Here is a 25,120-nt window from a genome sequence, read left to right as displayed (position 1 = left end):
GGAACCAACGTAGCAACTCAATCAGGACAAAGAAAATTTAGCCTATGTCGAAGCTAATTATGGTTATTTAACCACATCTAAAATATGATTAATTTTTAAAAATTAGCTTGTAAATTGGCTATAGTCACATTTAAAATGTGACTACTTTTTTAAAATTAGCCTGACCACCTTAGCCTAATATGACTCTACCAATACTTATACAACTAAGTTATCATTATCAAAAAGATACATTAATATCACTTTACCGTGTAGCTTACAAAGAAAATAGTGAAACAAATTTGGATAAAATAAGAGAAGTTAATGTAAATTAAAAAGAGGAAAAAGGAAAGTCAAAGGTAAAAAACAGTTCATAAAATAAGATACGTGAATGTATAAAAATTATAGTTACAACTCATTTTTATTTATAATTTTTTATAATTATATTTTAATTATTGATTTTTGTTGATCAATGGTTATTATTTTTATAAATTAAATTCATTAATTAATTATTAATTAATAATAAATAATAACTATTTATTAACAAAAATCAACCATTAAGATATGATTATAAAAAATTATAAATAAAAATATAATGTAAATATAACTTTTCTCATAAAATAATATTAGATATAATAAACCCTAACCACGTAATTATTCTTAAAGGTGAATAACTTGCATTTCTTATGATAATTTTCAAGATAAATTATTTTTCCCAAGTCTATTTCAGTTTAAAGAAGATACTTGCAGTATATTAGTTTTTAAAAACATAAAATTTAACTAAAGTGAGTTGTTATTGTAAAAAAAATCATGTCAAACTCTGGAATATGATTAATTTTATAAATAAAAAATTAGCGACTAAAATCTAGTAAAAAAAATTGGTGAACTAATTTATAATAATTTGATACAAGTAAAGAATCAAGCTTTCATTTTTATTAATTAAGGATTATTTTTACTGCAGTAGTATAGTACACTTATCTAAAGAAGATTTATACATGGCATCATAACCAAATACTTATTGTCAGATTAAACTCGTAAATTTATATAATAAAATCGAATAACATAGAAATAATTGATAATATTACTTTTAAACTCAAAGTATCTGAATATTTTTCTCTCTCCCATTCATTCATTTATTTAGTTATTATAGTTCTCTACCCCGAATCCGAAGGTGCAGCTGTTTTTTCTCCACCTCATTTTTTATTTCCTCAGTTTTGACTCGGAAATCAGAGAACAGAGATCTGCTGACGTTTTTTTTTTCCCTCCAAGGAGCAAAAACCAGGACAGAGCTTGAATGGCTGGGAATTCTACTTCCAATGATTCGGCACTTTCAGGTTACGTTTGCTTCTTTTTCTTTGACCCATTTCCATGGAATTTAACGTAGTTGAATCAAAAACGTTCCTTTGAAAATAAAAATAAAAAATAATGTGGTCCTGCGATTTCTTTTGAATCATCAAGTTGTAATTTTTAGTGTGAAATTTGAGAAGAAAATGTCTTCAGGACCCGGGAATAATGAGAAGCAGAATTGGGATGCGTCCCATTCCACTATTTTCAATCACTTTGCTACAAGTGGACTTTCTGTGGCAGTTGCAACTGCAATTACTCACCCTCTAGGTGCTTCTCTCTCTGCCCCTCCCATCTTCTTGGATTTTGGTTTCTACTACTGCATGTTTTTCTATTTAAGGGCCACAAAATTTTGGATAGTTGCTAATTGAATATTATATGCCTATTTATTACTCACCCTGTTTCTTTGCATAGTTGCTAATTGAATTCGTTGATTTATTTGAGCACAAAAAGAAAAAAAAAGAATGGTGTGTATCAGTTTAGAACATTTTTTATTTTATTTTTTGTATTTTGTTTAGGTAGCCATAATACGTAAGATATGTAGAGGTTCATGCCATTAGACATCAAAATGGTCCTTCAATGATAATTAATGCTATTAGTTTTGTCCTTCAATGACCAATTTGATGTCGTCTATTAATATCCTATACAGATATAGGTTGAGAGTGAATTGAATTTTATTCAATGCTATTCATTGACAAAAAGTGTTGCACTATATATAGAAGTTAGATTTGGATAGGAGTTCATTTTAGTGAAAAAGGGAGGGATCTTAACCATTGACAGAGAATCAATGGTTGATATTATGATAAAATACATGCATATGCATAACCAATTGTCATTTTGTTAGAATCCACTCTCTTTATTTTCTCATTAACCTTTGAAACCCCTTAGTTTTTCCTCTTAAGTGAGGTCACTGTAGAGGAACTAAAGGAGAGAATAACTTATGTTACGACAATGTTTACAGGTAATGTTGATAAACTAAAACTAAAATGGATAAGTGTTATATTTATACATGAAAGAACAATGTGATGTCAAGTATATATGTTGAGGACAAAATTAGGTGTTTATTCTATTCTTTTGGGTAGTCATACTTCATGATTGGCCATCAATATTGGAAATATTTTGAAGTTACAAATGAAGTAAACAGCTACAATAAAGATGTTAGTGAAGATTACCTGAGATTGAGCACTTGAAACTGTTATGTTTAGGTTTTGGAAAAACCAAAAAAACAAATACTTAAAAATTATCTGTATAACTTGTCTCTACATGCTGTGCAGATGTATTGAAAGTAAGGCTACAAATGCAACTTGTTGGCCAGAAAGGTCGTTTGAGTGGAATGGTAGTTTGCTGCGTTCAACCTTTCCTCTTTAGACCTTAGTTATCACATTATAGTACAAAACTTTTATCAATTAAGCATTTGTTCAGGGACAATTATTTTTAAGTGTGGTGAAAAATGAAGGACCAAAGTCTTTATATCTGGGCTTAACCCCTGCATTAACAAGGTCAGTTGTTTATGGAGGACTACGGTTGGGCTTGTATGAACCCTCTAAGCATGCCTGTGATATTGCTTTTGGCTCCTCCAATGTTTTAGTTAAAATTGCTTCTGGAATGTTTGCTGGTGCTATTTCGACTGCACTGACCAATCCAATTGAAGTTCTCAAGGTGAGATATCATATGTTTTTCTCCTAATTTGAATATTTTTTCTTTTTTCCTTCAATATCATATTCCCACAATCAGGTGCGTTTGCAAATGAATCCAGACATGAGAAAGAGTGGACCAATCTCTGAGCTTCAGAGGACTGTATCTGAAGAGGGAATCAAAGCTCTGTGGAAGGGGGTGGGCCCTGCTATGGCTAGAGCGGCTGCCTTAACTGCATCCCAGTTAGCTACATATGATGAAACCAAGCAGGTCAACAAAGTGTATTTCTGTTCCTCTTCTCCCTGTTTATTTGTCTTTCCTGTCAACTCTATCATTGCTTATTTTAATCATTTGTTTTGCTTTCTCCTTATGCAGATTTTAATCCAGTGGACATCTCTCAAAGAAGGGTTTCATCTACATCTGATGTATGGCTCTCCAGCCAATTTTATTTATTTTCATTTTTCCCGATGCAAACTGAATTTAAGTAAATGGAATATGGTTAAAGCCTCAAGATTGACCAAAAACATGGGGCAGCTTTAGAATGGTGAAGACCGAAGAAGCTTGAGAAATAAATTAAAATTTAAATAATTATTTGTTTAGAATTGATTTTATCGTGTAAAATATATTGAAAGTGCAGTACATATCTTCTTATAAAAGTTGTCTAACCAGTTTTGTTCATCTGATGAACTGAAATAATGTTTTTTCTTGATTGACACAACGCCATACAACTCTGGATTAATTTGAACTTATTCCCTCACAATTTGTCATTGTTTTGAAATCAAAATCACTTTCCATTGTCTGGCCTAACTGAAAACTAATTGTAGTTTGTGCCTTATATAGCTCAAGCACAGTTGCAGGCATAGTGAGCACCCTCATAACTGCACCTGTGGATATGGTCAAAACCCGTCTCATGTTGCAACGAGAATCCAAGGGTGCTAAAATCTATAAAAGCGGATTTCATTGTGCACACCAGGTATTAATGTTGTGTTCTCATCTCTCAAACCTGTAGGAGGGTTTAAAGGACATAGCTCAATTTTGGCCTGAAGAGGTACCTTAATACCTCAGTATTCTGTGAAACAACATTTCCTGACTTGGAAGTGCCAGGTGTAATGGACTAAAGGGATTTGGGGAACAAGGTTTTCTGACTTTTCCTGTAATTGGAGGCCATACTTATACATCTAAAATAGTTGGGGTATGGAAATATTAAATTGACCATTAAATTAATTCGTTCATATGGCGTGGTATATTTAGTCTTCTATTGATTTTTTTTGGGTAGTTAGTCTTCTATTGATTTTGTTCCTCTGAGATTTATACTGTAGTTGTAATATGATTTTGCTACCATCATAAACTCTTGTGAACAAGAATTTTTTAAGATGGCATATTTTAATCCTGTAAAATCTTAGTTTGATTGAAATTATCTTACTTTGAAAGGTTGACTTTAATTGATTACTTGGTATTGTGTATAAGTTCTATGCTACTTTCATGCATTTTGGGTCTGGCTTGGCTTCCCTGATTCTTGTTTGTGTGAAAATCAGTGTGTGCTGGCAGCTTATATAATAACAACTGAGAGGTCCAAGATGAACAATTGCATTGTATTTTGGTTAAGAAATTTCTTAGCCTCCTTTCTATGTCTATAATAAAGAACATTATTCAAGAAAGATACTGTCATAAGAGTTATTTAAAAAAACCAAAACCACTCCCCATGAAATCCATATTTGCGATGGTAGGGATAAGGGAAATTATTGTACCCAGCCTCACCCTTGTGTTTTTGCAAAGAGGTTGTTTCCTTGATTTGAACCCGGCCTTTCAACACCAAGAAACAACTTTACCATTACTCCAACCTCGTCCCGTTTTTAGTGTCAGAGTTATTTACCAACAAATCAAAGAAAAAGAAGCCCTAAGTAGTCCCTCTCTCCCTTTTTGCTGAATGGGTTTAAAGAATTAAAGTAGTATGAAATTATTCAGTTTATTAGCTTATAACAATTTTGAAATGACTTTCATATGTCCAACTATAAATAAAATGCTATATTTTCATTCATGCACTCACTGTGAATTCCCTTTGTTATTTAATGCATTTATCCTGTGTGGTTTCAGGTCCTGCTTACAGAGGGTCCAAGGGCACTTTACAAAGGGTGAGTATATGTTGGTCAGTAATCTTGTTTGGAAATTGTTTGTTTTACATCATCTCGAAACTTCTATAATTATTCACTGAGATTTTGGTAAGACTTCTTAAAAATTATCACAAACACTACTACTGCCCTTATGATACACTAAAGTTACTTTTATTATCACTGCTTGGAGAAGAGATACAATCAGAAGCACATACAAACTCAACCTGCTCTTAGTTTTCTTTTGGGGTGGGAGCGGGCACAATTTTATTTGTATATTAGTTTGTTCATTGGTGACTTTTTTCAGGGGCTTTGCAATGTTTGCAAGATTAGGACCACAAACCACAATTACATTTATATTATGTGAGGAGCTAAGGAAACTTGCTGGATTGAAGGCAATCTAGTAACAGGAGTCTCCATTAGCCTACACCCTACAGACTAATACTATAATGATATTTGAGGTGCTGAAGAACTACTACTTTTGCAAACAAGTCCCATTTGGGGGAATTCTTTTAGATAGTTATTTTTCGTAATTTTCATTGGTGATTTGAGGCGCATTCCCATTGAACCAGATCACATTTTTTGACTCTCTAGTAGGTGGTTGTCATGTGTTTTTATCTCCGTGTTTCCCTTTTCCTGGAGTGTGGTCCTGACCAATTAGAGGTACATGATTGTTGTCCTTCCAACCCCTGTCTTACTACCCTCATTGTATTAACAAAAGGACATTGATTGTTTTTGTATTATTATTATCATCATCATTGAATAAATAGAAAAATAATAGTGACCCCCCAAAATGGAAGGGACTGAGTGATTTTGATGTGAAGATGATTTTCCTTATCTCAAGTTGTGCTTTCTTATCATTTCGGTTCTTGTTTTATATTCAAGCTATTTAAATTGCCCAGTATATCGATTATCCAATTAATTCAGTTTGAGCATTTTCGGACTCATTGTATGGAGGCAACTTTTTTCAATATTATTTTCTCTATTTCCAGAACTTGAAATTTAGATATCTCGTTAAGTGAAACAATATTATTTTCTCTAATTCCTTATCACTTGAAACAAATTCCTTATCACAAATATATTATCGGAAAATTTGTGCCAAGACACAAACTCGTAGGTATAATTTGACAGGCGTTGTTGATTGGAATTTTGGGTGCAACGAACTCATTTGATTTTGATGAAGTTTCTGTTGTCTGGTTTCGGCCGTAGAGATGAATAATGATGGTATCGCTTATAATTTCCTCTCAACTACCAGGCCAAGGCAAATAATTTCTCTGGCTAATAAATTATGCTCGTATTACTGTTTGGTTTCTTCCACACACACAACACAACACACACACAGATACAGATATATATATATATATATATATATATATATATATATATATATATATATATATATATATATATATATATATATATATATATAGGGTTAGGATCATCTTACACCAGTGTAAGTTACACTCTTAATCTTGTCCACTGATTCTATTTATATCTAAGGGCTCAAATTTTTAAGTAATGTGAGCCATTGAATACAAGTGGATCAATGGTCAATATTGAGTGTAAGACTTCTAACTCTTACACCAGTGTAAGAATATCCTGCCCCATATATATATATATATATATATATATATATATGGGGCAGGATCATCTTACACCGGTTTAAGAATAAGAAGTCTTACACCAAATCTTAACCATTGATTTTCTTCATCTAACGGTTAATATTTATTAGGTCTCACTCATTAATTAATTTTTAATTCCCAATAAATCTCAACCGTTAGATGCACGGAAATCAACAGTTAAGCTTTAGTGTAAGATTTATTATTTTTACACTGGTGTAAGTTGATCCTATCCCTATATATATATATATATATAGTGTTGTGTCCAACTTCCTCTCAATTACCAGGACAAAAATATATATATATATATATATATATATATATATATATATATATATATATATAGTGTTGTGTCCAACTTCCTCTCAATTACCAGGACAAAAATAATATGTCTTGCCAGATAACTCTTTGTTTGATATTTTTTTATATGAACTTAAATTCAATCCAATTATTTATAAACAGCCAACCAAATATCAACCATTAAAAGCATTATGCACAACATACTTTAGAATTCTTCTTTTTCTAAAAAACAACGCACGAGATAGTATGACACTTAAAAAATATTTATACAGCTGACCTATAAATTTTAAAACTAAAATGATCATATATAAATAATCAAAATTTTAATATAACAGTCAAATATATATATATATATATATATATATATATAAATATTTCTGGAGTTATTACAGATAAGTTATTTGCATTTATTCCCAAAATGACGTTGTTTTGAATTAAAATATTAAAAAATTATAACTATAAAAACTATAATAATTCTGTCTCAAAATAACAATAATTTATATATAGTAATCGCAGAAAAAGCGAATCCATATATATAAATACCATCTCATTGATTAAAGGTTAATATTTTTGTTCATGTTTAGAAGTGTCCCTATCTCAAGAATTGTGATCATGTGCAGTCATAAAGAATATGCCATGCCTTATGATTTATAGTTTTAAACTATGTTCTTTTAAGTTTTTTATTACAAAAAATAAAATAAAAATTAACATCTTGATTTTAACAAAACTGTAGAAGATCCGTGAAAATCTTCACTGTTGATTATCTTACTCCGTCATGTTAATTGTTCTGCAAAATCTTCAGATGAGCTTGTCAATGGAAGCCACCAAATTAATGTACTATGATATGGATTACACCCCTCAACTCTTGTAGTGGCACTTCTATTCATTTTAGTGGGATGGATAATACTATGCTCTGTTTAAGATTCTGGTCGCTTCAAACGTCCTTTTTGCAGTGATTAAGATTGATTTACACATTTTTTATGCACTTTTATTAAAAGAAGACATTTTGTTTCTCTTTTTAATGTTGTTCATTGGAAATATTTCAGAATCTTAAACAAACATACCCTCCGAGTGTGAAACTGTTCGTAGGTCAACTGAAGCTGAACTGCTTGCAATGTTCAAGGAGTTCGCTTTGGTTGACCAGGTCAACATCATCAAGGACAAAGCTACTCGTGCCTCCCGAGGTAACATTCCCAAATTCAAATTAAAGTTCAAATTCAAATTCTTGCTCCAAAGTGCGTTTTGTCTTGTCTTATCATGTCTTGTCTTTCCTTAACATTCTTCAGATTTGGTTACTTCCTCTCTTCCCGACCCTAATTTCGCGGCTTTGTGCATCGTCGCAGGTTGTTGCTTTGTAATTTGTCCCTCCACGGAAGAGGACGACATGGCGGTCAATGCCTGTCATAATAAGAAAACGCTTCCTGGGGTTGCTGCTTATTCTTCGTACACCTTATTATCTTTTTTCTTTTTTTTTTTATCTTGTTTTTTCCTCCTCTCGTGTTTGTAATGTTTTGGCAACTTTGAAAGTGAAATGTTTTGATGGCATGAAATTGGAAATAAGTGGCTGGTGCTATAAAATATGTCTTGATTTGGCAAAAATATTTCTCTATTTTTTGTATTTTGTATCTACCACTTGCTATATCTGTGATTTGGAGTACCCTAGTTCTTGAGATATATAGTCTCACATTGATTGGATGGGCAACTAATACGGCCTTTATAAAGTCTTGGGCACTCCCACCCTTTGAGCTAGCTTTTGGGGTGGTGTATCCCAAGGTTCTTAACATGGTATCACAAACACCACAAGAGAAAGTGGGGGGCGGCGAGGCTCTGATACCATGTAAAGAACCTTGGGATACATCACCCCAAAAGCTAGCTCAAGGGGTGGGAGTGCCCAAAGCCTTATAAACTCCACATTAGTTGCACATACAACCAATGTGAGACTATATATCTCAACACTAGTCACTACTACAGCTTAAATAAACACCTATTTTTATTGAGGTGGGCCTCAACTTATATTAACATTGGGCAATAAAATGGAAAAGCGAGTTAATGGGCCAAAATAAAAATGTTATTTTCTAATGTATTTTCATAATTATGATGATATGTATACTTGATGTGCTGATTTAAGTGTATATACGACTAAACATATTTTATGCATTAAGATAAACTATGAGTCCTCTTATGATAGTGAATGAGGAAGGCCCTTTAAATTAATAAAATAGAACATCACTCTGGAAAATCGGTCGCTTGAGAGTTTGCATCTTGAAGTCAATCATGAAATTATTATAAATTGTTATGATATTATTTGTGAACATTCAATGTTTGTTTTCAGAATTGTGGTCTGGTGGGCAATCTATGTTTATGATTTAGGGAATCAATGTTCGCTGTTGTCTGTACACTAAAAATAATCTTAAGTGAATTGACAAAAGACTCATCTTTCAGTAGATATGTTTCAATGCATCTTTGATATTCTCTGACTTAGGAATTATTAACTGGCAGAGGTCCTTCTAGACCATGCTCCACATTCAGGTGGTTGCTTAGGCAATCATCTAAGGTGGATATCTGCCTTCCTAATATATTATGTTTGATGATTGAACCTGATTTTTGTGATCTAAATATGCATAACAAACTAAATCAAATGTAAAATATTTTGATTCTTGACTATCCACAGTTTTCCCTGGAGAACTGCAATTGATAACATTATTGACATCATTGCTTTAATAACTATGATATGATACTACTATTCTCATTCTGATTGGGAAGCATCCTGTTTTTTGTGTCCAATTCAGGCATCTAGTCCGTTGCAAGTGAAGTATGCAGATGGGGAGTTGGAAAGAATAGGTGTGATATATTCTCATTGTTGTAGTTAAATATTTTGTTCAGCAGATAAATTCTGAGATTCATTCAACTGCTAAAACTCCTTTGTTATTTTTTCTTTTACTGAATGGAAATTTCTCTTTACACTTTAGGACATGTGCATTGTGCCTTCATAAGTAATTTTTGTTGTCTTTGTATCCAGAACACAAACTCTTTATTGGCATGCTTCCAAAGAATATCTCCGAAGTTGAAGTCTGTGCTCTTTTCTCCAAGTATGGAACTATAAAGGATTTACAGATTTTAAGAAGTCCTCAGCAAACAAGTAAAGGTACTAATTTTTGAATTGATGCTATCCTTTATTCCTTTTGGGCTTTTCTTAATTGCAAAGCTTTATTGGTAGCTGTAGCTGTATTTCTTTGTGTTAGGATGTGCATTTTTTTTTTTTTTTTTGGTAAACTGATGTGCATCTTTTGTTGAGGAATCCAAGTGTGAATGATTGAGAGAAAACAAAGTCTCACATTGGTTAAAAATGGACTAAGTGAGCACCATATAAGTGGAAGGACCCATGCACCTAATACCTTAAGGTTTTGGGTTTGATTGTGGTGTTTCGAGCCCACTTAATGTTGCTGCTCACTTGGCCCATAGTTGGCGGTCTCTCCCCGCCATGAGCTCCTCGTGCACAACCCAACATTGGTATCAGAGCTAATGGTGGATTGGCCTGTGGTGATCTGAGTATGTCTTGATGTGGGAATGTGGGCCTTGGATTCACACTTGAGGGGGAGATGTTGAGGAATCCAAGTGTGAATGATTGAGTGAAAAAAAAGTCTCACATTGGTTAAGAATGGACTAAGTGAGCACCATATAAGTGGAAGGATCCATGCACCTAATGCCTTAAGGTTTTGGGTTTGATTGTGGTGTTCCGAGCACACTTAATGTTGCTGTTCACTTGGCCCATGGTTGGCGGTCTCTCCCGGCCATGAGCTCCCCGTGCACGACCCAACATCTCCGTGCACAGCCCAACATCTTTTAAGTATGAAACCAAAGAATAGACCATGCTGCTCTTGAGTAAGGGTGTAAATGGGCTAGGCTGGCCTGGCCTAGCCTACAGCCCAGCCTAGCCCGACCTACGTTGAAAAAATAGAGTAGGCTTAGGCTTATAAGAAAGCCTTTTTAACAAATAGGCCGTAGGCCAATTTTGTCAAGCCTAGCCTAAAGCCTTGTAGGCTGACCTATTTAATTTTTAAAAATAAAATAATATATTTATTTTAGGTGGCAATTAGTACCAACCCTTGTCTTGATGGTGGTTTAAAGATATTTTATTGAATGATATTCTCTTGTAGACTTTATTTCAGCTTTGGTTGACCTAGTAATTGTATTTTTTTATTTTTCCCATTTTTTAACTCTAGTCCTCTCTAACATACATTATAGAGCTGAGGTATTATGTTGACTCTTTCTTGTTTGTCATTTTTTATTTCTTATGAGAAGTACTAGTGCATGCATGAATGGAACTTTGCTCAATATATTTTTTTAGTTATTTTTTTTTATTATTGCAAAAATTGTAATGCTCACTAGTGAAATTTATATCTCGTGTAAAAAAATGCAGCAATTTATGAACACGTTAATGTCTTGTAATGTTAAGCGAATATTTTAAAAATTGTTAATTTTTTTTAAAAAAATATCACGAGGGAGGCCTACAAGGCTTGTAGGCCATATCAGGCTCTCTAATTTTTAAAAGTAAACCAGGCTTGGCCTATAAATAAATCCTTTAGTAAGTCAGTAGGCCAGATAGGCTGAATATGTTTTTACGTAGGCTTAGGCCAGGAAGGCCAAAACCCAGACCAGCCCATTTACACCCCTACTCTTGAGGCAATTAATGGAAAGCATAAAATGGAGGTTGGTGTTTATTACAACCATCACCTGAATTTTTTATAATTATATATTTTATGGGAAAAAGAAGTATCATTTAAAAGGATACAAGTTGTTTCCTTTTAGATGATTTACACAAAGTATGACCGGTCATACTTTGTGTAAATATGAAAAGTTGCTTTTTTTTCTCTCTCATCATTCACATCACTGACGTGTAAAGTGAAAAAAAATAACTTTTCAGAATTACACAAAGTATGGCCGGTCATACTCTGTGTAAGTCACTAAAAGGACACAACTTGTATCCTTTTAAATGACAGACACTAAACCCATATTTTATTTGGTTACTGGCACTAGTGGAGCTGGTGAGTAATACTGTGAATGCGTTGAAAAATTCCATCTACTACAGTGTTACTATATTACAGTCATGTAGGGAAGGAGAGAATTTGATGTAATGTACATCTTGCAAACATATTGTTAGCCAATTGATAATATTTACCAATTTGGCACTATTTGCAATTTTTCCAATACAATGTATGCTAAGACTTGGATGGCATTATTAATCATTCATACACATTATGAGCTTTTTTAGATTCAGCAACATGTTTTTGGTTCCTACTATGTGTTAGAATGAAGAAGTGCATGCTTTTAAACTCAATTACAATTTTAGTTGTAAATGGTGTTTGCAGTACTTTGGACCTTCAAGCAGCATTCAGCCACAAAATCCTTTTGGTGAGCGACGTGAACATTTAATCATGTGTCTCAGATTTTATTGTAGAAGCATAAATACTTAATTTATTATTTTACTTTTTAATCCTTCTCTTGATTTGGAAATCTAGAATTAATTTTTTGCCCCACAATTTTATTAAAAATGAAAAAAAAAAAAGAGTGCCCCAAATTGGTTTGTGTAAGATTATGTTCCAGAGGCTCAGACTTGACTCATAATTTATATATGATAGACTTGAACTGGATTCAAGCTTGGAAAGGAAAATTCAAGCTTCGGCCGTGAGGCTTACTATATGTTTGCATTAAATGAGCCCCAGCTTCATATAGCTCAAGCTTGGGATTGTTACACATGTACACACTTATGCACATAGTGTCAATCAACATATATAATATGATAATAGTATATACAAGCTGACGTGCTTGAAAATAGTGCCCTAGTGGAGTTGAAAACTTGCATCTCATTCATTCAAAACCACTTGGCATAGGATTTACTTTTAAAAAAATACATTTCCTCGTAGCAACTAATCTTTCAGTAAGTTGACCAATGAAATACTGGACTTCCTGTTGACACCTAATTTTTTTACTGTGTATACACAACTGTAAGTCATTTTTTTGGGGGGAGGTGGTTGATATGTTCTCAACACATACATGATGAAAATTTTCAATGATATTACTGACTTGACAAGTAAATAAATTCAGAGAATAGCAATCTGATAGTTATGTTTTCTTCTATAGGGTTCAAGTGTTCCTTTGGTTGTCAAATGGGCATATACTGAAAAGGAAAGACAAGCTCGAAAGGCTCAGAAGGTGCAGTCCTAAGTTTCTAATGTGCCACATGCTGATTCTCAGCACCCCTCATTATTGCTGATTCTCAGCACCCCTCATTATTTGGAGCCTTACCAATTGGTTATGTTTCTCCATATAATGGATATGGTTATCAGGTTAGTTATATTGTTTTGCACTACACCAATATTTAACAGCATTTTTTTCTTCTCAATCCAGGGAATTTTTCATCAGCAAAATCATGTCACCCCATCAGAAATTGTTACATTCATGTATTAATGTTTGTAATTTTTCATGTCTAACATCTTGATGGAGGTATTTTTGAATAACCATGTTCTCTCAATAAGCTCCTAGGGATTATGGGCTCATGCAGTACCATTTGCCACCAATGCAGAACCAACCGGGTTTCCATAATATGATGCCTCACATGAACCAAGGAAATGCATTGCGGCCTGATCTTGGTCACAATCTGAACCCTGGAAATTATCCTGTGTCTCCTGCAAGTTATGTTGGCTCTTATCCTGCTGTGCCAGGATTACAGCATCCAATGGCATACCCCAGAGGAATGATAAGTCTGAGGCTTGCGAGTAGTTCTCCTGGTTCTGTTTCACCTACATGTGGGAATAGCAACTCTGCTACAACTTCAGGCGCCAGTAAAAATTCCACTGGTCAGGTTGAAGGTTGTTATTTGTATCTTAATATGTGTGTGTATACATGAATGCATGTAATAACCTTTTTTTTTTTTGCATATATTTTTCCTCGTAACGGGTAAGGTTAGTTGTTGATTCAAATTCTGCTCGTTATTTTATTTTCTGTGACTTAGGACCACTCGGTGCCAATCTATTTATATATCACATACCTGAAGAATTTGGAGACCAAGAGCTTGCAACTGCTTTTCAACCGTTTGGTAGAGTTCTGAGTGCTAAAAATTTTGTTGATAAAAGCAACTGGTGCAAGCTGTTAGGAAAATGCTTCAAGACTGAAACAGCCCCACGTTCTTATTGTTATTTTATTTGTTGTTGCTTTCCCAGTCTTAAGGTGTCAGTTAGGAAGTTTTAAGTGCTTTGTTATCTTTGTTTATTTTCATGGCATATTTCTAGGAACATGCTGTTACTGAGTAGTTATTCTTTAAGCTTCATAAATTGTAACGTTAAGCTCTATAAATTGTAACGTTTCTGGTTTTAAATAAAAGATAAGTTTTTTGTCTACTCCTTAAATATATGTTTCTGTTCTCTGTCAAGAAAAATATTGTTTTATTTTCTCTTGAAAATTTCCAACAATTGGTATCAAGAGCCTTTTTCTTACGGGACCTATAGAATGGATTCTGAAACAAGTTTTTTCCAAGCAGCTCTTCCAGTTTTCAATGGGGAAAACTATGATCTTTCGGCCGTCAAAATGGAGGCTTACCTAGAGGCTTTGGATCTTTGGTAAGCTGTAAAAGAGGATTATGAAGTCCTTCCTCTGCCGGACAATCCCACCATGGCCCAGATCAAGAATCATAAGGAGAGAAAAAACCGAAAAGCAAAGGCAAAATCATGCCTTTTTGCTGGTATCTCTACAACCATCTTTACTAGGGTCATGACTCTCAAATCGGCAAAAACAATTTGGGACTATCTAAAGGCGGAATATGCTGGAGATGAAAGAATTCGAAGCATGCAGGTGCTTAACTTAATGAGGGAATTTGAGATTCAAAGGATGAAAGAGTCTGACACAATCAAGGACTACTCAGACACATTGTTGGGCATTGCCAACAAGATAAAGTTATTGGGCGGTAATTTTGCAGATTCCAGAATTGTTGAGAAAATTCTGGTAACAGTGCCAGAGAGGTACGGAGCATCTATTGCTTCGTTGGAGAACACAAAAGATCTGTATAAAATTACTTTTGCAGAAGTGCTACATGCTCTCCAAGCCCAAGAGCAGCGAAGATTGATGAGGGAAGATCATGCTGTTGAAGGTGCTCTTCTAGCCAAGAGCCAACAAGCTAAAAACTACAAGAAGAATCATCCAGGTAGCAGCCAGAGCAGTGCAACTAATTACAACAAAGGAAAGGGTGAAAAGAAAAGTTACCCACCTTGTCAGCATTGTGGCAAAATGGGTCACCCTCCATTCAGATGTTGACAGAGACCTGATGCTAAATGCATCAAGTGCAATCAAATGGGGCATGAAACAGTCATATGCAAGAGCAAAAATCAGCAGCAAGAGGAAGAAGCTAAGGTTGCTGATCAAGAGGAGGAGGAGGAGGAGGATCAACTCTTTGTGGCAACGTGTTTTGCAAGCAGCGAAGAGAGTGAGAGTTGGTTGATTGACAGTGGTTGCACAAATCATATGACCAATGACAGGGAGCTTTTCAAAAATTTAAAGCCAACTAACATCACCAAAGTCAGAATAGGCAATGGTGATTATATTTCAATCAAAGGAAAGGGGATTGTTGCAATAACAAGTTGCTCAGGTACAAAGTTTATTCCTGATGTCCTTTTTGTACCCGAAATTCAACAAAATCTGTTGAGTGTTGGCCAATTGATTGAAAGAGGCTTAAAAGTTTCTTTTGAAGACAATTTTTGCCTGATTAGAGATGCAACTAGTCAAGATATCTTTAAAGTAAAAATGAAAGGGAAAAGTTTTGCTCCAAATTCGTTGGAGGAAGGCAGCTGCTTTTCCGATCAAAGAAAACATCACAGAAGTTTGGCACAAAAGGCTTGGACATTATCACCACCAAGGGTTGCTGAAAATGAAGTCCAAGAGAATGGCAGCTGATTTTCCAGAACTTGATGATCACATACCAACATGCAAGGCTTGTCTATTTGGAAAGCAAAAAAGGAAGCTATTTCCGAGGTCAGCAAAAAGAGCCACTCAAGCTACAGTTAGTCCACACAGATATATCTGGACCTCAAAAAACTCCTTCATTAGCAGGTAATCGATATTATGCTGCCTTTATTGATGATTTCACAAGAATGTGTTGGATTTTTTTCTTAAAATTCAAGTTAGAAGTGGCTGGAGCATTTTGGAAGTTCAAAAAATTAGTAGAAAATCAAAGTGGCAAGCAAATTCAGATTCTAAGATCTGATAATGGCAAGGAGTACACCTCAAAAAAATTCAATCAGTTTTGTGAGGAAGCTGGCATTGAGCATCAGTTAACCACTCCCTACACTCCACAACAGAATGGGGTGAGTGAAAGGAGAAACAAATACATCTTAGAAATGACTAGATGCATGTTGCATGAAAAAAATCTACCCAAGAAGTTTTGGGCAGAAGCAGCTCATACGGCCGTTTTCTTGCAAAATAGAGTCCTCTCAAAAGCAGTCAAGGATCAGACACCATATGAGGCTTGGTATGGTTATAAACCATCTTTAAATTTTCTCAAAATATTTGGATGTTTGTGTTTTACTCATGTTTCACAGAGCAAGCGTGACAAGCTTGATAAAAGAGCATCACCAGGCATTTTTATAGGCTATAGCACTGTCAGCAAAACCTATAAAATTTTTCAGCCACAAACTGGAAGCATTGTTGTTAGCAGAGATGTCCACTTCGTAGAAGGTGAAGAGTGGAACTGGGATGACACAAAGAAGAAGGATCAAATTGTGGCAAATCTACAGTCTCTTGCTTCAAGAACCGAAAAACAAGAGGATTGGCAGAGTGAATTGGTAGATGATGCCCCTGCAAGAGGTACTAGATCACTCTCTGATATTTATGAGAGGTGCAATATTGCTGTTTGTGAACCTGCAGATTTTGAAGCAGCAGAGAAAGATCAAAATTGGATGGCTGCAATGAAGGAGGAATTGTCTATGATTGAGAAAAACAAAACATGGGAACTGGTTGATCGACCCCAAGATAGGAAGGTGATTGGAGTCAAATGGGTGTACAGAACCAAGCTAAATGCTGATGGTTCTATCAACAAACATAAGGCAAAACTTGTTGTGAAAGGTTATGCTCAAATCTTCGGCATGGATTACTCAGACACCTTCGCACCAGTTGCTCGTTTGGACACCATAAGGATTTTGCTTGCAGTAGCTGCTCAAATGAATTGGAAAGTGTATCAACTTGATGTAAAATCAGCATTTTTAAATGGTGTTTTACATGAAGAAATTTACGTTGAGCAGCATGAAGGTTTTGTGAAAAATGAAGAAAAGGAAAAGGTTTATCTTCTCAAAAAGGCTCTTTATGGGTTGAAACAAGCTCCACGAGCTTGGTACAGCAAGATAGATGACCATTTGCTGAGCATCGGTTTTAAAAAAAAGCTTGTCTGAAGCCACTCTTTATGTTAAACATCAGAGCAATGATGTTCTGTTGGTTTCACTTTATGTTGATGATCTTTTGGTGACAGGAAATAATGCAGGGATGATTCAGGAATTCAAACAAGAAATGATGAAGGTTTTTGAGATGACAGATCTCGGGTTAATGGCCTTCTTTCTTGGAATGGAAATTAAGCAGGCTGAGTATGAAATCTTCATCTGCCAGAAGAAGTATGTCAAGGAGATTTTGAAGAAATTTAAGTTTCAAGAATGCAAGGAAGCAAGCACTCCTATGAATAAAAAAGAGAAGCTATGTAAGGAAGATGGAGCTGATAAAGTTGATGAGGGATAGTTCACAAGTTTGATTGGTTGCTTGATGTATCTTACTGCAACACATCCTGATATTTTAAATGATGTAAGCATATTGTCTAGGTTTATGCACTGTGCAAGCGAATTACATCTCAGAGCTGCCAAGAGAATAATTCGATATGTCAAAGGCACAAGTGATTTTGGTGTTAAGTTCACATGGAGCAAAAAATTTAAGCTGGTTGGTTTCTCTGACTGTGGCTAGGGAGGTTCCATTGATGATATGAGAAGTACATCAGGCTACTATTTTACTCTTGGATCTAGTGTTTTCTCATGGAGCTCAAAGAAGCAAGAGATCGTGGCTCAATCCACTGCTGAAGCATAATTTATTGCGGCAACAGCTGCTGTCAATCAAGCTTTGTGGCTGAGGAAGATTTTAATGGATCTAAATCTGGAGCAGAAAGAAAGCACCAAGATTTTCGTTGACAACAAAGCTGCTATTACTATCTCCCATAATCCTGTGTTTCATGGGAAAACCAAGCATTTCAACAGAAAGTTGTTTTTCCTAATAGAAGTGCAGAAAAAAGGACTTGTGACTTTGGTTTATTGCAAGTCTGAAAATCAGCTGGCAGATCTGCTTACAAAGCCGCTTTCAGTCATTAGGTTCGAGTTTCTAAGGAAAAAAATTGGAGTTTGCAGCTCCTGAAGCAAGGAGGAGTGTTAGGAAATGCTTCAAGACTGAAACAGCCCCACATTATGATTGTTATTTTATTTGTTGTTGCTTTCCTAGTCTTAAGGTGTCAGCTAGGAAGTTTTAAGTGCTTTGTTATCTTTGTTTATTTTCATGGCATATTTCTAGGAACATGTTGTTACTGGGTAGTTATTCTTTAAGCTCCATAAATTGTAATGTTAAGTTCTATAAATTGTAACGTTTCTGGATTGAAATAAAAGTTAAGTTTTTTGTCTTCTCCTTAAATATATGTTTCTGTTCTCCGTCAAGAAAAATATTGTTTTTATTTTCTCTTGAAAATTTCCAACACAAGCAAATGTTTTGGGAAGCCCGTGCTTCATCTATTAATGAATTTGATGGGTTGTGTGTGGAGCTTTATCTGATTAACTCCACTTTGCAGGGTTTGTTAGTTATGATACTCCAGAAGCTGCTCAATCTGCCATTAGTCAGATGAATGGTTGCCAGTTAGGTGGTAAGAAACTATAAGTTCAGCTTGAGAGAGATAACAAACACAGTAAGCCAAACTGATGAAGGTGAATAATGGAAAGTTGTATAATTCACATTGTAATCCATTACACTCTGACGTTAATAGGATTTGTAATTTTCTGTAACATGAAAATTCATTTAGACATTGATTATTAATTTATTGATTTTTCCTTCAGAACGCCTATTGATTGTATTATAACTTTCATGGTTTCATTCGGGATAAGAGGATCACTATTCTTTTGGCTTTCATAGACAACAATGATATGTTAGTTCTTGTACTTTGTTCACTTCAGTTTCTTTTTCAGTCTTGCCATGTAGGGAGGAAGTATTGTTTGCACCGGCTACTATTTATTTTTTTCAAAGAAAAGGGCAGTGGCTGGCGGGTTGGGGGTATATATGGTAGCAGCACAAGACTTTAGCTTCATGGAGTTAAAGTCAGAACCTACCAAAACACTTTTATTTTTATTTCATGACCCTAATTATTCCTTTTGAATAGTTTATTGGATATTTATATGATCCAGGCAGGGAAAAAGGACACATATTAATAAGAGTGTAAATCAGTGAGGCTGGCCTATAGGGACCTAAATCTAGCCTATGCTAGGCCTGACCTATCGGGGAATTAGATTAGGCTTAAGCTTATAGATTAGCCTTTTTAAAAAAGTAAGTCATAGGCCAACTAAGTAATAGCCTTACCTTAAAGACGGTAGGCCGATTAATTTTTAAAATAAAATAATATATTTATCAAGGGAAAAATTACTCTTATGTTACATGTGATAAATTTCTCTCCTACACACTCTTCGATAATTGTGTCACCTTTTTCTTTTTTTTTCTTCTTTTTTTTTCAGGTGGTGGAGCCCACAAGTTTATCTCTATGACATAAGATAACTTATCTTCTTTAACATGAGATTAATAAAACCCATTTATCAATTATCATAAATATTGTTCATCTATCCTAAATTTGCCAAGAAAAAATAATCTTTGTTGTTATAAATATTATTTAAAAATCTATGTTCTTGTTATCAGATATGTTTGAGAATTTTTATAATTTAGACCCTTATTGTAAATATTATTTAATGAATGAGATATTTCATCTTTTATTTTATTTTATTTAAATTGCAACTTGATAGGCCTAAAAGGTCTTATAGGCCATGTTAGATTTTTTATTTTTTAACAATAGGCTAGACTTAGTGCCTATTTGGTTCCTTTCTTTTTTAAGCTAGAAGCTACTTATAAGTATAAGTTAGGCGAAATAGGTTTTGGAAAAAGCTCTTATAACGAAAAACTCTTTTTTTTATAATGAAGAAAAAAGCTGAAAATTAAAAGCTCCTAGGAGGAGCTTTTTTTTAAGCTCTTATATGTTTTTTCTTGAATTGTGTGTTTTTTTTTAAAATGAAGAGTGATAAAGATAGAGAGAGATAATTTTCTTGAAGTATGTGCTTTTAAGTAATTTTTAAGTTAAAATTTTTATGTAATTTCCAAACAGCTTTTATCTTCTTATTTTAAACTCTTTTTTTAGTTTTAGATTATAAGTAGCTTCTAGCTTAAAAATAAGAGGATCCAAACAGGTTCTTAATCTATAAACGGAGCCTTTAATAGGTTAATAGGCCAAATAGATTCAATATATTTTTAAGTAGGCTTAGCCAATGAAGACTAACCTGGCTGATAAATAACTCTATATACTAGTATAAGAGTAATCCCAAATCGAGTATCATGATAATTATTCAATTCTAATCCCAATATTTTTTTTTTATGTATTGGATCTATACTCCAAACAATTCTCGACTTATATTGCCACCAGATTCAACCGTTGGGTTTAACGTACCAAAACTTTAAAATTGCTCAATTGATCAAATATGGTATCAATCGAAACTAGTGACAATGGTTTAAGACGTTAAATGGCTACTGCTTACTTGCATGATGGGATTCATTGCACGTTTGGTTGGGAAAAATATTTATGTACGCGGACTCTAAGCAGATTACTTAATATTTTATTGGAAAAAATGTCTATCATTTAAAAGGATGGTCCTTTTAGATGAATATAGTGCATTTTTTTAAATTTGAAATTATAAGTTTTTCCCTTCACTCTCTCTTCCCCATAGTTTATTCCTTTATCTCTCTTAAAAGGATATAAGTGTGTGTCCTTTAAAAGGACACACACTTTTTCCTATTTTATTTGAGGAAAGTTATATTTACTACCAATCAAGTTTATCATTTTTTACCCTCAAATTTTAATCATGATTTTCATCCATCTAATGGTTATATTTATTGGAAATTAATACTAAATTAATAAGTGACATTCAATAAATTATAACCGTCAGATTAACGAAAATCAACAATTAAGATTTAGTGGTAAGAAATGGTAAATTTAATTGGTGGCAAGTATATCCTTCCCATATTTTATGATTAATTTAATAGACAATTACTTATAGGGGAATGTTATACTTGTTACCAATTAAGTTTATTACTTTTTATCACCAAATTTTAACCGTTGATTCCCGTTAATCTGACGGTTATAATTTATTGAGAATTAATAATTAATTAGTAAGTATCATCCAATAAATTATAACCGTCAGATTGACAAAAAATTAACAATTAAAATTTAGTGGTAAGAAAAAATAAACTGGTGATAAATATAACATTCACCAAAATACATAAAAGAATGTCTTCACGGTTGGTGGTTGCTTGTTGGAGTTGGGAGCGCCCACTAGCATCATTTACGCATGCATTCAATCTACTAATTTCCCCAAAATTAGGTCGGATTGCAGATCTTCAACACATATAAGATATATTAGGTTGATTTAGCCAAAAAAATATATTATGTTGCTAGTGTCTTGATGCAAATTATGGTTTGATTTTGTTGAAAATAATTTTAAAAGATAATTCTGTAACTTCAAATAAGATTTGTTTTTTATATAGTATTAGTGAAATACTGTTTTACATCATGTGTTGTCATATTATTAGAAATATTAAACTTCCCATTTTGCAAGTAAAATGTAACATCCCCGTCTCGAGCTGGTTCAATTAACATGCATATGATATAAATAGATACAGCGGAAGACTTATCTTACGGAAATACGGGCTAACTTTTTCTTTTTCTTTTTAAATTCTTATTAAGCATAACCAAAATTCAGACAGAGTAACCTCTGTAAATCGGACAACTGGGAATTTTCCAATCCCACTCCCAAGAGTTCCTGATAGACAGTTTCAACAATATTTATATCCAGAAGTACCAGTCATGCGAATATAATCAGATATTCATCCATGGGCGCATGCATAACTTGGTTCCGTGCCACTATATCTAACAGCATGCAGTCCCAAAACGTAAACATATCTGAATACTACATCATCATATAACGTGCCTGAATACTCAAATGTACATGCATCAAACTGACAGACATGTACAAAACATATACATGCCATATACAAAATAAAGAATCTAACATCATGATCCACAAAATACTGAAATACTAAGTGAAAGCACTATACTCCAAAATAGAAGTAGCCTACAGCTACTCAAAATCCAATACGTCCAAAATCCTCAGCCACGGGTCGCGTCCCTGACTAGTGAGGTCTTACTGGGAATCTGGGCACCTAAAAATATGGCCCCAACGAGGGGTGAGATTACAAATCTCAATAAGCTCCAGGTTTATAGAGAATTCTCCATACCCCTAGCTCACTCCTGCATGAAAGTTAGATACCGAGTATACAATGCACATATAACAGATATTATAACAGAACAAAGCATATATTCATATCATAACAGAGGCGTGCGCCGTCATTCCCAAGAGAGGACCCCAAGCGGAAATCAACGCACGTGTTCCCGAGGGAGGACCCCAAAGCGGAACCAGACATATCAGAGGCGTACACCATTAGTCCCGAGGGAGGACCCCAAAGCGGACATCAGAGTACTATACAATCAATGGCCAGAGATTATTACAGAAATCATATTCTCGAAGTCATATCAGAACAAAACATATCATATCATCAAATAACTCTATATGAATGCATCTATACAAAGCATCCAAAAACAGTCATACAATCCAACCACAGTTCACTAACCATGGTGGAGCACTCAAGTAGGAAAAGACTCCTTAAACATAGAGCTTACCTCTTGAAGCTTTACCAATACGCTTACTTGTTGCACAAGTTACTTATATGTCTTCAAGAGATTCCGATCCTTTTTAGTCCCTAGGTACACCTAGAGCAAGAATCCACAAATACAAATCAATAAAATCCTATCATGCCTAGATTTTTCATAAGGCATACATTTTATCGCTTATCTTCCTTTCTTTATATTTTTGCCAATGCTATGCCAATACACAAGTCTAGATCACTTTATAATCGTTGGTGTTCTTTAATTTAATCAAGTATTCCCTTAAGAATTTCCAACATAAATCATGCCATTTTACTTAAAAGACCGGGGGCCTACACTTAGAAAATCAAGATATTTTCCCATGCTTTCTTTTCAACCCACTTCACTTCATAATCTTATTAATTTCATGTATTGTAACTCAACATTTTAACAAAATAAAACATAATCTAATCATTCTTAATTTACCTTATAAGGCTGAAATCCCTAAAAGAGAAGCCAATGGTTTCTTTCTTTTACATTTCATTTCTTCACTTAGTTTAATAACTCCACATACGTAAATGTATCTCTACCAAGTTCCAATTTAAAATTTTTGGAATCTCAAGCCCTCTAAATACCCTTAAGGCCAAAGCATCAAGAGCCTATTTCATAGGATTTTCTTTCTAATTTAACATTCTTACTAACTCATAATTTTTCCACTTGTTACAACACCTCACACCTTCCAAATACCCAATTTAAATTTTGTACTTCAACCCCTCATTACACTACAAAGGCCGAAACCTAGGGAGATGCAACCCAAGGGAATTTTTTTTCCATTTAACATATGTACAAATGCTTATTTCATATGCTTATATCCAAGACATCAAAAATCCATCATCAACTTTCTTTTTAAACTAATTTATTTCACACCAACACATGCTCACAATTTCTATGACACAAACCATCAAAATAACATCATGGAAACAAAGGTTTCTTACCACTAATCAACTTGCCAAAGCCTAGAAAGCATCCACAAAGCAAAACTCCACCAAAAATGTCATTTCTCCTCCTTGATGAATAGTGTGATGAAAATGGGGGGAGGAAGAACCCCTCACACACTCAACTATAGCTCAAATTGATCGGTGGAATGGATTCATTGAGTGGTTTCTAATCGATTTCATGTGGTGGGTCTTTGAATTTGGAGGATGGATGATGTAGAAATCAAAGAAAGAAAAACCAAACCTTAAGCCCCCCCTTGTCAAGTGCAGCTCGGCCTTGAGGGAAGAAGAGAGAGAGAAACTAATTTGGATAATGAGACTTAAGTGACTTATAAGGTTAGCACATGTGGCCTTTTTAACAGATATTTTTCTTTCGCGTATTTTCACTTAAACTGACCCGGAACTAACTCAAAGCTGCTAACATATTTTTATTTTTCTAAAATCATTTACATTAATTTTATTTGTCACAAAACAATATTCATAATTCACAGTATGGTTTCTGCACCGTTTTTTGACGAAATGCACTGTGAATCACTAACTGTACTTCGCTCACTTCTGAACTTAAAACTTATAAACTTATTATTCTCTTGGGCCGGGTTTTTGACCCTTTTGCCCCTAATTAAATAATTAATAACCAATTTGCCCCTCCCCCAGAACTATCCACCATCATGCCCCCATTTAGTCGATTATGTTGCACTTTTAATCGACTAAATGGGCTAAACTCAGAAATTATGAAACGCGAATTTTAGTCGACTAAAAACTCATCTTAATCGACTAAATTGTTTGCACTTTTAGTCGACTAAGCACATTATTTAGTCGACTAAAGATCGCGAAAAACCCTATATCCAGACCTCTCTTGGGCTCATTTTCAAAATATTCGAAATCAAAACTTCTCTCTTGGTCTCTTTCTCTTGTTTGTCAGCTGGGAACCTTCCAATCACCCTTCCATTTCATCCCACCACCTCTAAGACATAGTAATTGTGAAATCATTGTCATTTTCCTTTATTTCTCAATTGTTTCCCCCAAATCCGAACCCTAACCCCTAAAATCTGATTCCTACCCCCAAAATTCGTGTGAAAGATGAGCTCAAGTCCAAACATGTATGTTACCATGATTTACTATGATGGAAAG

At 34.2% G+C, this 25,120-nt stretch overlaps 1 protein-coding gene and 1 pseudogene across 1 annotated transcript; both read left to right on the top strand.

Annotated features, from left to right (window-relative positions):
* Positions 1-1,183: 1,183 nt before the first annotated feature.
* LOC133288758 (uncharacterized) lies at positions 1,184-5,867 on the top strand. Its single transcript, XM_061486568.1, has 9 exons — positions 1,184-1,310; positions 1,477-1,590; positions 2,595-2,656; positions 2,743-2,979; positions 3,055-3,225; positions 3,331-3,380; positions 3,796-3,928; positions 5,050-5,087; positions 5,371-5,867. The coding sequence occupies exons 1-9, from the start codon at positions 1,271-1,273 to the stop codon at positions 5,465-5,467; spliced, it is 942 nt and encodes a 313-aa protein (XP_061342552.1). The 5' UTR covers positions 1,184-1,270; the 3' UTR covers positions 5,468-5,867.
* Positions 5,868-7,757: 1,890 nt separating this feature from the next.
* LOC133288759 (RNA-binding protein BRN1-like) lies at positions 7,758-18,922 on the top strand (annotated as a pseudogene).
* Positions 18,923-25,120: the final 6,198 nt, after the last annotated feature.

Source organism: Gastrolobium bilobum, unplaced genomic scaffold, assembly GCF_033153095.1.
Source record: "Gastrolobium bilobum isolate Gb01-03AN ecotype WA unplaced genomic scaffold, APGP_CSIRO_Gbil_v1 utg63927, whole genome shotgun sequence".
Classification (NCBI taxonomy): domain Eukaryota; kingdom Viridiplantae; phylum Streptophyta; class Magnoliopsida; order Fabales; family Fabaceae; genus Gastrolobium; species Gastrolobium bilobum.
This window is presented reverse-complemented; position numbering and strand designations above follow the sequence as displayed.

Coding starts and splice junctions, on each gene's coding strand:
- LOC133288758 (XM_061486568.1), top strand. CDS start 1,271: ATGGCTGGGAATTCTACTTCCAATGATTCGGCACTTTCAG. Junction 2,980..3,054: donor ATCCAATTGAAGTTCTCAAG/GTGAGATATCAT, acceptor TCCCACAATCAG/GTGCGTTTGCAAATGAATCC. Junction 3,226..3,330: donor CATATGATGAAACCAAGCAG/GTCAACAAAGTG, acceptor CTCCTTATGCAG/ATTTTAATCCAGTGGACATC.